We start from the raw sequence: 12555 nt of genomic DNA, 5'->3' as shown, positions 1-12555 counted from the left end.
GAGATAAATTTTTCAAGAGACTGATTTTCTTTTTACGCATATACTTATGTATACTCACGCAGCATTTTGCCGAGAAATAGGAATTCCACGCGGTTCGTTGCCGGAAACGTTAGTTACACTCTACCGTCGCAGTAAAGCAACGTCGTACTTTGTACCACAAAAAAGGGACACGTACTTATATCGAGACGTCACGATAGGATGGCCACTGATTACTGACGACCAGTGACCACTGCGACGCGCGTCGTAGCTTTATTGGTTTTCTACAATCGCCCCGGCGCGCGTTCGAAGACGAAAATATATATATAGCTTACGGACTCTCTTTGTTGGTTGTTGGTATTTTTTATTTCTCAGAACCTTGAAGACACACTGACCTCTATCCTTGAGATTTTGAGATACGTATTACAGCCAGAGCCAATCACGGTGGATCTCGGCTCTCTCTCGTCGAGTTCCCACGTATACAGGACGTCCCATAAATCCAGCGTCGTAAAAAAGATATCGAGAGGACGGGGAACAAAGGCTTTCGGTTTACGTAAATCCGCTTGATATGTCCACGATTATTCTCAAAACATATAAAATTTATACAGTCAAAAATCGCACGGTCATTGATATTCATAGGTATTGTATGAAATGCGTCAATTGACGATCTATACGCGAGGATCTGGACTTGTGACTTTGTGAGACACCCTGTAGCCCTGTACTTCAGAATCGTCGGATGACCAGTGATCGTTGCGCCATCTGGAAGTAAACATCGCTCGAATGGGAACTACAAATATCAAATATGGCGCCAATCCGCTCAATTTAAATCGTCGGCATGCGCTATAAATAAACGTTACACACGCGTGCAATTAATTACGCATGGAAATAATTATCTTCATTACTTTATAATAGAAATAGAGCATATAACTCGGAGTAAATTGTTATCGAGTATCACGCGCGCGTTTCCAGTTCATTTTTCAAAAATACTATTTCGAATATGATATATATAGCATTGTACGATAATTGCTTCATCTAGAATTTTTTTAATTCTGAAAAACGAAAAACACGGGTATATATTAAAAAATCTAAATGCGCGAATGTCGAATAATATTTATATAAATATGGAATATCTATAATAAATATTTAAAACTTTCGTCTGAAACGGTGTTTTCCTTTACATTTTTACTCGCGTTCATGCCGAGTTATTTTCGAAAGATTTTGATTCCTAAATATACAAAAAAAGCATTTACAAAAGAGCATTTGTAAAAAAAAATGTGTTTCTTTCATAAATCGTTCTACAACGCATGCGAGTCGAGATACATGTCCGTGTGTCTCGTCGCTGCGTTAAATTTTTCTTATCTTGGATAGACCGCAGCAAATAAAAGTGCAAGAGGAAAATTTATGTAAATGATCGATTCGTTCTAAAAAAAAAAAGAGGTTTTTTATTTACGAAGCAATATGTAATCGTCTGCGCCTCGTATACGCGCCGGGACGCATTACCGGTGCGCACAAAGCAGATGCTGCTTTTTTATGACTGGGCCCTGCCAACCGCCGGTGTATTACGTAACAAGATAAACAAACAAAGTCAGACGATTTCTTGGAGAATCGAATACACGATCGAACGATCCCCGATGAGTCACGAGTCCCCGTCCCCGGCAAGGACGATATCTCGCCTCTACCTGGCGCGTCGACATTAATTGGACGATCAATCTCCTCCTCGTTCACGACGCGTTGAATTTCCAATTGCAGGCTTTGTTGTACGTCGTTATACATCTATTATATATCTCTGATCGAGAGAAACGTAAAGCAGAACCAACGTACAATTATGGATAATGTCGTTCAATTTACCGCCCAAAATTCCTGTCCTACCCCATCCCCATACCCATACAATACTTTTGACAACCAAATATAATATTAATGTCCGCTCTATTCTATTTTTTATATCCTTCTTGACTGCGACGTCGGTCTTGTTCCCCCACACGCTATACTTAAAGCATTTCGAAGAATCCAGGATCCGAGAATTCTCGCATGTGACCACAGATTCGAGAAACAATGTCATTATAAATAATCAGAAAAATACGTTTCTCGCAGTATCCGAGTCTTATATACGTTCATAATAGTCCCCGCGAGGAACATTAATGCATTTCAATTTTTTTCTGTAAGATATGTATACTTGGACAAAAAGCATACAACTCCTATTTTTTTCATATAAATATAGTCGAAAACACTTGACTGTTTTACTATATTGAAAGATACAAAAGCACTCACATTATTACGATGTGCGAGGGGTAAATGTACAGAAGAAAAGGATATTATATTAACATATTATATAATATTACAATAGTGTAATATTGTAATATAATAATTGCAATATTATAATATTACAATATTATATTACAATATTATAATTGAAAATAATTAGCTTTTAGCTCAATAACAGTATTAACAAAACAAATACGTAATGCTCTTGTTTTAATAAAATGTTATTTATATATATATATATATATATATATATATATATATCATTAATACTATTAAATTAATAAAATTGTTTTTAATTAGACTAATGCTGTTAATATCATTTTTTTTCCATATAAGTGTATTTGGTAAGTGTGCGAGAAACCGATTTGACGTTGATGTTACGTACGGAAATTTTATCCTAAAATTTCGACGACGTGCACGTTGAAATTTTTGAACGATTTAGACGACGCTCGCTAGCTCGGAATTCCGAGCTAACGCTCAGGGGCTCGGGTCAATATAAATATTTAGTTTATCCTACGGTTATCGGACAGCCGTTGATAGGCTGAGGCCCAGATGGGGCCCCAAAACTAAGTTTCTAAAAACGCTCTCAGCCTATCAACGGCCGTCCGATAACCAGGATAGGATAAACCAAATATTTATATTGAGAGCTTGAGCGTTCGCTCGGAATTCCGAGCTAGCGAGCGTCGTCTAAACCGTTCAAAAATTCCAACGTGCGTCGTCAAAATTTTAGAATAAAATTTCCGTAACAATGTACGTGACATTGTTGTTCCGACGTTTTAATCCCTTAATGAGAAAATCGATGCAACTGCGATCATTGATATGAAATTGACATGTACGGATGAGTGTCTGATAATAGATATAACACTGCTCGTAAGTAGACTGCTAGTAAGAGCGGATTAAACTGAACAGAAAACCTCTTTGCCATTTCGTAATTTTCGTAATAATTAATGAGAAATTAATTAATTGAAATAATTAAACAAATTTATTTGTTTGACTCGTTAATATAGTTAAAATTTAATACAGTTACAAATACCATAGTTACATTAACAATTTTTAAGAAAAGTGTAACTTACAGATGTGGCTCTTATAATTCTGTAGTTTACGTCAATCCATCGTTTAAGTGATGAAATTGTTTCATTATCAAATAAATAAAATATAAAACCAAAATTGAAAGGATATGGAACCTAAAGGGAAGATATCTAATCCCATTGTCGGCCAGGGTAAATATATATAGTTACAAATAGAGACGCGATTATGCGTGCGACTATTAAATTTTACAGTACAAATTATACTTGTAATTGGTTGCGAATTCCAAGACCAATTTCAATCTCGGTGGAGAGAGAAAGTTTAATTGATAAAGGTTTCGGTTGATCCAGCGTTACGCGTACATCATGGATTCATGGCGGCTGATAGAGGTGCGCGCCGTTCCACTTATTAATTAAGTTCTCATTAATTATTTCGAAAAACGATAGAGGACTTTTCCATTCAGCTCAACCTGCTCTATACCTGCCTACGATACGTGATATGGTTATTAGATACCCTATAGATGCGGCGGCGGCGATGTCGTTCAAAACAAAGCTGTTTCCCGAACCCAGTAAGCAAATGTTAACGATATGCTAGCGGTTTGCCAGCAGAATAGAATATTGCAGCTGAATGACGTCAATCGACATAATCTGACAGTCAGATTGCCAGCGGAAATCGGGCAAAAAAAGAAACCGAGGAAAATCTCGTAACTTAATTAAGCGTATTATGCCTGATCAAGGCGCTTCTCAAGTGTGACTAACATCCACCGATTGTCCATACACATTTCTAACGTAATCGCAATACATACGCACACGTGGCAAGTGCCCGGTCTCTCTGGTGATCTTCGCCAACAAGCGCTTCTCTTTGTCAAACGGGACGAGTATCTCTTTTCTCTTCTTGTTTCTCTCAAACACGCAATATCGACAACTACTTGAATTCGGATTTTAGATGTGGAATTAAGCTACGTGAATTCGATTCTGCTTATACGATTATAACGAGATTAATCCCTACCTAAAGTTACTTGTGCGTTTAGTAAATACGTCGCATTCTAACGTCGTTCACAATCGCTCGCGGCGAACATTGGGCCTCGTTACTCACGTCTTTGCTCGTACTATCGCTTAATTCGATGTCAGTTAAATTCAGTTTTAGTCGAGTGTCCTCGCTCGCCTCGCGTAATAAATCCAAAAGAATTGTCGGGAGAACATCACTGATGGTTGGCGCATTTTGCATCTCGTTCTTTTGGATAAAGTCGCACGAGTGGTTCTCAACCCTTCCAGCGCCTGAAAGCTACAGCGCGAATATTCATTACTTAATTCATTTAATGAACCTCACTCATGTAGGATTTTGCACAATTAGGCATGATATAAAATAATTAAGCGTCGTGTAAAGCAATCGGCCTCCTTTCTCTTGGGAATACAGAATGAAAATTCTTTGGGTACTTCTTTTTTACAGCTTTTTCCTAGTTGTCGTATCATCAGATAGCTAGATGTTCCATTAATAGTTAGAAATCAGTTAAACGTGACTCGTTTGACGGTCAAGTTGAAGCAGTGCAATGAAAAATGTTAAATTTTAATCAACGCACGTTAATTAAAAGATACGCTGTGATGTCGAATATAAAATGTTGATAACTCGATATCCTAAGAATTCACAAAAATGTACAAGTTTAGTTTCACAGAGATATTTGATGCGCACAAAAGACCAAAACGTACAAGTTATTTCAAGTTATATTCTCGTATGAAGTGTTCGGTATATCCAGAATACAAATTTGCATTTAAAACGTGTATTTACGTGATTTTGCGAAGGGGGTCACACATTTTGCCGAGGAATAAAACGAAGTCTCGTAGAAAAAAAACAAACATTCCTTTTTAATGATATATATATCATATACTTAACGATGTATAATCTTTAATAATTTAAAAACATGTATCTTTTTTAAAAAAATCTCGCGAATTTTTCAGAGTCTTGAGACATTTCGATACTACTTTTTATTGCGATGAAGATTAGACAGTCGTCAATACAGCCTGGATAGTAAATCGCGTGTCAAAATATAATTTACTATAAGCTGAAATAATGTCTTCTATAAGAAATCTATATACACAATTTGTAGTAAAAAATAATTAAAATATTTTGTATGATCGAAATTGTATGATCGAATTACATCATAATAGATACGCAAGATTCCGAATTATCCTACATCTTAAAGTTGAATAATAATATCTTAGTTCTTATTAAAATTCACTTACATATCTTGCTTCTAACCGCCTCTCATTTACTCTAAAATAATCTATGAGATAATACGATTGAGAACCACCGGACCCAAACAGTCTATATTTTATCACACCTCTCCCTGTGCAAATGCGAAATTACGATAGACCGAAGAGATGGTCTCAGCGATTAGGCTCCGTGACTTCGTTGAACAGTGGCGTCAACGAATCCATATCTTGCAGGCCGTCAAAATTACCGAGAGGATCCAGATCGTCCGTCTCCGTATCGGTTTCTCCGAGAAAACTGGCCTCCAAAAGATCAGCGACGTTCCTGCAGAGATTGTTGGAAGAAGCGGCAACGGCGATGTCAACGTCGGTGCCGACCGTGACACCCGTCACGGTGGCGACAGCGACGTTTCTCGCGTCGCCCTGTAAACCGATAGAATTAAGGATGGGACTGGACAGTATCGGCTCGCCTGGATCCTGGTACACTTCCTGGGATTGCATCGTGTGCAGAGGCGTCGACGGGTACGATCTGGAGCCGTTGCTGTCCTCCGTATACGAGGGCGCGTACGCGGATACCGGTGCCGGCAACGGCGTATTCGGATACGACCGCGACTGCATCATTTTCTGTAACGCGCCACCGGCGTCAGCGAGGATACTCGACGGATCCAACATATCCTCCTCCGATAGATTTAAATTGGCGTTCGGCAAAGCGTCGAGAACGATCGTATTGTTCAACGTCTCCTCCGTAGTCTGTTCGGACAACATTTGCAAATTTGGCTGACCCTCCTCGTCCAAAATCGTGAGAATGTTATTAATGTTCTCGGACGTGATCCCCTTGTCCGTCATCAAGAACTGCTGGTCGTCCGACATGAAATTCGCGTCGTCTAACAGATACGTGCCCTCTTGTCCGATGGAAGAACCGAAGTCATTGTACTCGCTCGGCACCGGGGTAGGCGCAACGGAACTGCTCGTCGACGGATTGAAGCTTTGACTCTGTACCGATGATAAGCATTGCTGCGTGGAGATCGGAGACATTAAGGAGACGGGATTTATCATCCTGTGCAACGGCACCGATTGCGATCTGTAGAATAATTGCTCGTTGCTCAAGTGTCGGCCAGTGTGAAGAAGCTCCGTGATTTCCTGATCGGGCGGAGGTAGCTGACCCTTCTGATATACATTCTTGATTTCTTGCAAATTCTCTTGACTCGGATAATTGATTAACAATTGTTTCTGAGGCGTCAAGTCCAGATACGCAGTGTACGGTGGTCCCTTCAGAACGACCTGCATCAAGAAAACATTTTATGAATATTTTATCGCGAAGCCCGCCATGTTTTTATCTATTGCTTTATATGTACATCTCAAATACGTTTCTAATCTGTGTTCTTTCTTTTGCAAAGAGAGAAAAGTTATCCTTTAATTGCTCTTCCATTCTCAATAAATTTAAATACGATAGGTTTGCTTTTAGGAAAATTAAAGCCAGAATACACCACTCAATACAAGCACAAGTATCCGTGCGATATAGTATTGTATTCAAAGTATGAGACACGTTTACAATAAAAAACGGCATTAATTAATTTCGCCTTGTACTCAAATTTCATTTAACCAAGTAGTCATTAACACACTCACGCGAATATTATGAATTATATTTTGATTGCTCCGTTATCCATCAAACGATATTCATGTATATTAACGGCCGTTAATCAACTATGGTCAACTATATACAGGTCAACCGTATCCCGTATATACATAAATTATTTATCCCATTGCCTAGTCAAGCTTATTTTTATTCGATTCAAGTCTTTACCTCCGACGACTTGGTCGTTGCCACTGTCAGCACTTGCCGCGTGTGTTCCGCTCCGCTCGAGGTCGGTACGATGAAGGTGTCCGTCGTCTTGATGGTGTACGGGACGCTGCACGAGATGGAACGAGAGAGCGTCTTTTGGCCGCGCGATCTGGAACTGCCGGCTTGCACGTTACTGCGCGACCTCAGCACCGGGGTGTTACGCGGAGATACAAATGGACTCGCGTTCGCCGAGTTCGACTTGGACGCGCGGCCGTTAATAGGAGAATGCGGTCCGGGTGAGATCGGGGTGAAGTTAAATATTCTGCGTCGCGTATTTGGACTCTGTGGCACAGTATTGGCTACACTCGGCGTCGCCGCCTCTTGGACATGCTCGACAACATTAGTTTCGAAACTGACGCGACGTCGCGTGTTTCCCGGATTAGGGTGATTCAGAAGTGTCGGGAGTATGAGATTATGTTTCTGCACGGGGTCCCGTTTCTCCGCAACGCTCTCGGCAACGTTTTGCCGAACGACGGCTACGGGCGTCAGGTCGGCGGCGATGACGGGCGCTTTCAGATTCTGTTGCAATATCAATCGCAGCTGCGACACTTTGTCCGACCGAGAGATCTGCTCGGCATCGGAACCAACGACGCTGGTTTCCACATCGGAACTAGACGAGCTACTTTGCTGAAAATACTGTAGCAACTCTTCCTCCTGCTCCTGCGAATTGTTCCCGCCGTTCAAATAATCGTCCAAGGCGTCCGTGTCGATGTCACGAACCTTCCCATCCTTGAATACCGGCGTATCTTGCAGGAGACGGATCTGGTCCCTCGTGAGAAGTCCCGAGGACGTTTCCACCACGTTGCCGGTAGTGGAACAACTCTTCGACGAGTCAATATCACAGTTTTTAGCAAGTTGACTGTCCGCAGTCTCCGCTTTGCACTTGATAGATTTTGAATTGCTAGCTAGTATCACCGATATCTTGCCGGCGCGTTGGATAGACGCTAACTTGGGTAACAAAGCGTTGGAATGCTCTGGACTCTCCTCCGTGAGCTTCGTCTGTTTTTCAGGGCTGGGCTCCTGCTGTGCTACAATTGGATTATTGGCACGTTTCCTGGAATTTTTACCTTTGACATCGCGCTGCGCACTCATCGTTACTCTAAGGTTGCTATTACTCTGTCCGTCGTCGCGCGATTGTACCACTAGGTTATCACAGTTAGACTCTTGGGAGACATTGCAAGTTTGTTGCCGCTGTTGCTGTTGATTGCAAGTTTTCGATACCTTTCTTTGCCGGTTATAGACTATAGCGGATAAGTTCACTTTTGCCAGTGAGTTTTGTGCGACCACTGTTGTTGCCGCTGCTGCATTTGTACCTTGAGGTGACTGATTGGACTTAACTTTCTTGCATCCTTTGCTGACATTTCCTTTAGCGTCGATGGCTTTTTCTTTGCTCTGTGAAAAATCAATTATATTTTGTATAATCAAAAGTATAATCAAACTTTTAATCGTATTAATTAAATTAGAAATGTATTATGTTCTAGTTCTTGAATACTATTTAAAAGTTATTGACACATTTCCGGAGAACTGACACCATGTTACTCCAATACTCTTTATATATTAAAAAAAAAAAAAAAAAAAAAGAGATCAGCAAACGGCTAACTTTACCCAATCTTTAACAACTAAATTAGAATATTCCATTACGCTACATACCTGTACAATGGAATCGGGACAACGATGCTTCTGATCTTTTATATGCTCGCGTTGCTGAAGCTTGCGCTGCAATTGCAACTGTGCCTCTCGAAGCTTAGCAGGCTTACCACCTACAGGCGTTGTTGGTAGATCCGAGATCACCTCTAACGATTGAGAATTGAGAATTAATTATTCAATTGCAAGAAAATGGATAAAGGAGGATGTATTTTACAGAATTCAACGTGTGTTGCTCACCTTTATTAGACGAAGCATCACGCTGGTCCGAAGTTGCAAGAATGCATACAGCAGCCAAAGACCGAGTATCGACTCGAAAATTATCGACAAGATGCCGCGCTAAGGCACTCAAATTTGGAAATTTCTGGCCCAACGTTTTCTCTGCCCATTCTCTTATCAACGTAGATGCAGCGCCTAACATTTCCTCAGTGGTATTTTCCTCCGAGTGTTCCTCCTGAATTTATTATATAATTTATATTTAGTTAAATGTTACTTATTTACATATTAGATATTTTGATGTTTAAAAAAGAATTAAAAAAAGGGAGTATTTGTAGAAAAAAAGCAGAAATAATCGAAAGAATCTATCTAATGTAATAACTATCGCGTAATACAATATTGATATACAAGCTTTAAATTTTAAAACGTAACAAATAAAAAATCAAGATGAGAAAGAGAAAGAAAAAGAAAAAGAGACAAAAGAAATTTAAGCAACTTTCCGAAACATAATAGCGAGAAGTTTGATCGATAAAATATAACGTTACGTAAAAATTATAGAATATATCATTCGCCACTCACAGCGTCAGAGCCAGATATCTTTGGCAGCGTTGGAGGATCCAATTTAATTCGCTTGCGCATACCGGCGTAACAGTAGCGAGAGTTACCCCGCGTGCCCAGTCTACGAGGGCGCACTCGCGGATACACTTGTTTCATGACTTTTCCAAAATCGGCCGTCGATAACGGCTTCATAGAATTTCTTGTGCAATACACGCTAAAAATAAAAATCGTATGCGAGAAATGTTTTTTAAAAAGTTATTAGAAGACAGATATATTCGCGAACAATCAAATCAATATCTATAAAGTTCCACTATAAATGGATAGCAGATATACGTATTATCCATCTCCTTCGTTAAATTTCTCACTTTAATACGACATTTTCAGATCATATAGGAAAATATTGAGAATTGAACGAGTAAAATATCGCAAAGCACAAATTCCTGAGGAAAAATTGACTTGAAATTAATCAAATAATTTGCAATTACAAAGACGCGCGTAATTCTAAATTTCTCCCCTCCGCATCACGTACGTACGGCGAACTTACTTGTATTCATCGTACACTTCTTGCTTCGGTAAAGATACATCCGGGTCTTCTTCCAAATGAGTCTTAATCCACATGATGGTCTGATGAATTTCGTAGCGATTCCCTAATGGATTTAGCGGCTGCCTTAACGGATCGACGGTCCCGCTCGGGTTTGTCAGCAGCAACGGAAGTTTCAGGTACAACAATAACTTTTCCTCTAGCTTGAGTCGTTCCACCTGCGAGAAGATCTCGTCCACGCGCGCTCTAGATTCTTCGCTATAATTTAAAAAGACGACATATACATTATTAACTTTGACTGGAGCTAAACAATCTCTTAAGGACACAAAGATGTCAAGTACGAGAGCAAACGCCGCGAATGGAAGATATTTAGCACAAAATTTTTTCATCAATGATCTAGATCTCGCGTATAACAGAATTGGTTGGATTATTAAAATCTGCAAAGAGGTACAACACGTCGAACATTTTTGTGATTTTTTAAATATTCTTTGAACGCGAGAATAATAAATTTCACTTTCTAAAAGAGTACTTAACGTCTGACAAAAGAGTATCTCGCTTCTTTTAGAAATCTAATAATATTATAAGTCATAAAAATAAATGCTTTGCTATAAATAATGTTTCGTTACGGTAAATAATTTTGTATCAACAACAAGGGACACGCGTACAAAATTAGAGCTCATTAATGTTACAATCGTCGGACGAAGTGTCCAACAAATAACTAAATAATTACAAAATATCTAAAAATATACCGATGGTAGAGAACCACGAGAATCAGGTATCTCCAAGCATTTTTATTACATAAAACATAAATTTACTTTCCGTTTAAAGAATATCTGTACGCATATAGATGCGGCGCACGCAGCGGATAAAAGAAATCGGTGTACAATATTCATTAAAATGACCAGAACGACACGCGGAACGACGGGCAGTTTGGCGGTAGAGCAATTCCCAATCCTGCTACCATGTACGCAAGGAATTTTGAATAAAAAGAACGCTTCGGATAACTGAATCCGTGAAAAATGGATTTTGCAAGACGCAACGCTACAAATTTTTCCAGCGGAACGTCAGTAAAAATGTAACAGAATCCGCTAACGGAACGCGACAGCGCATTGCCAATAAAACCTACCGTTTTGTAACTACGTATTTAAATGACGTTCCAATTTAAACGACTATGAAACACGAAACGAGACAACTTTGTTCAGCTTATCGACAGACTCCGACCGACCGAATACGAGATTAACATAATAGACGGTAGGTAGATCTCGGTGGGATTATTCTACAGTGATAAAAAAGCAAACAGCAAAAGCAGACATCGGGCAATCTCGTAAATTCTATCGCGAAACGCAAGTTGACGATGGAAAGCAATCCGGAGTTGCCTGAAAACTTGAAAATCGACTTAACCTAACGCCATCCTCTATCACAATCCGAATCTTGTCCTGCTTGGAGGAGGCGCCGTGGTTGGCCAAGGTCGCGAATTTGGTCGCGACGAGGTCCCGCAGCTGATCGCCATCGCCGTGGAAGCCGTTGGAGGCAAATCTGCCGGCCGACGAGTGTCGTTTCTCGAGGACCGTGGTAGCGGTAGCGGCGGCGGCAGCGGCAACAGCGGTGCCGGCGGCGGCGGCTGAGGAAGTAGCGGAGGTGCCGGCGGTAACGGCGTCAGCGGCGTCGCCATTCTCCACGCAAACGTCACCGCGCTCCTTCTTAATCCGTTTGCCGTCGAACGCGCTCTCCTCGTCGCTCCTCGCGGATGTTTTGCAGGATTTCGTCCGATCGTGACCGTCAGTACTCATCGTAGCCCAAACCTCCCCCGTCCCGACCGTCCTCTCCCCGCCCTCCCGCGCCGGTCGTGCGCTCTCCTCTCACGTATGCGGAAACGTATCGCCTCCCGGTGCGCGGCCACTGCGAGCTACCATGTTGTCCGCCGTCGCACGGTGGTCAGCTGGCCCGCTCGTCGCTGGCAACGGTAGCAACGTTAGCATCCCGGCCGCGCCATTGCGAGGCGAGCGCGAGTCGCCGCCGCGCCGGAGGAGTGTTTCTTCGGTTCGCGCGCGAGCGCGAGGTGCCGTGCCGCACGAATCGCCTACGAGTACGGTATGCGGCGACCGGCGACGGCGACGCGCGGATCCGTCATAACGGCGACCGCGCGCGTTCGGTGGCCACTGGCCGCGCGCGCCGCGTCGCGCCGCGCCTGGCCGCGCCGCGCGTCTCAACGGGCGCTCGGGGGAACGGGAACGTCGGGAACGCGCCGTCAGCCGTCAGCCGTGCCGGACTCTTCGGCCAGA

At 41.7% G+C, this 12555-nt stretch overlaps 2 protein-coding genes across 6 annotated transcripts in view; both read right to left on the bottom strand.

Annotated features, from left to right (window-relative positions):
* The window catches only part of LOC143897807 (uncharacterized), a 2442-nt gene extending 2104 nt beyond the window's left edge, over window positions 1-338 (bottom strand). Inside the window, exon 1 of the mRNA XM_077406726.1 lies at window positions 59-338. Within this exon, the coding sequence (XP_077262852.1) occupies window positions 59-65 (7 nt within the window). The 5' untranslated portion in view covers window positions 66-338. The remainder of the gene's footprint in view (window positions 1-58) is intronic.
* Window positions 1-12555, bottom strand: part of LOC143897803 (uncharacterized) — a 24561-nt gene extending 12006 nt beyond the window's left edge. For 4 of the 5 annotated variants that reach the window (XM_077406718.1, XM_077406720.1, XM_077406716.1 and 1 more), the window contains exons 1-7: window positions 11675-12555; window positions 10277-10531; window positions 9754-9946; window positions 9199-9412; window positions 8965-9107; window positions 7276-8706; window positions 312-6752 (exon numbers count right to left, since the gene is read on the bottom strand). In XM_077406718.1, coding sequence (XP_077262844.1) covers window positions 5649-6752; window positions 7276-8706; window positions 8965-9107; window positions 9199-9412; window positions 9754-9946; window positions 10277-10531; window positions 11675-12063 — 3729 coding nt within the window. In that variant the 5' untranslated portion in view covers window positions 12064-12555 and the 3' untranslated portion in view covers window positions 312-5648. The remainder of the gene's footprint in view (window positions 1-311; window positions 6753-7275; window positions 8707-8964; window positions 9108-9198; window positions 9413-9753; window positions 9947-10276; window positions 10532-11674) is intronic. The other variant, XM_077406719.1, reaches the window with a different exon arrangement.

The sequence above is a fragment of the Temnothorax americanus genome, unplaced genomic scaffold (genome assembly GCF_048541705.1).
Source record: "Temnothorax americanus isolate GAGA-0224 unplaced genomic scaffold, ASM4854170v1 Scaffold21, whole genome shotgun sequence".
NCBI lineage: Eukaryota > Metazoa > Arthropoda > Insecta > Hymenoptera > Formicidae > Temnothorax > Temnothorax americanus.
Note: the sequence above shows the minus strand (reverse complement) of the source record. Positions and strands in the feature narration are given on the sequence as shown.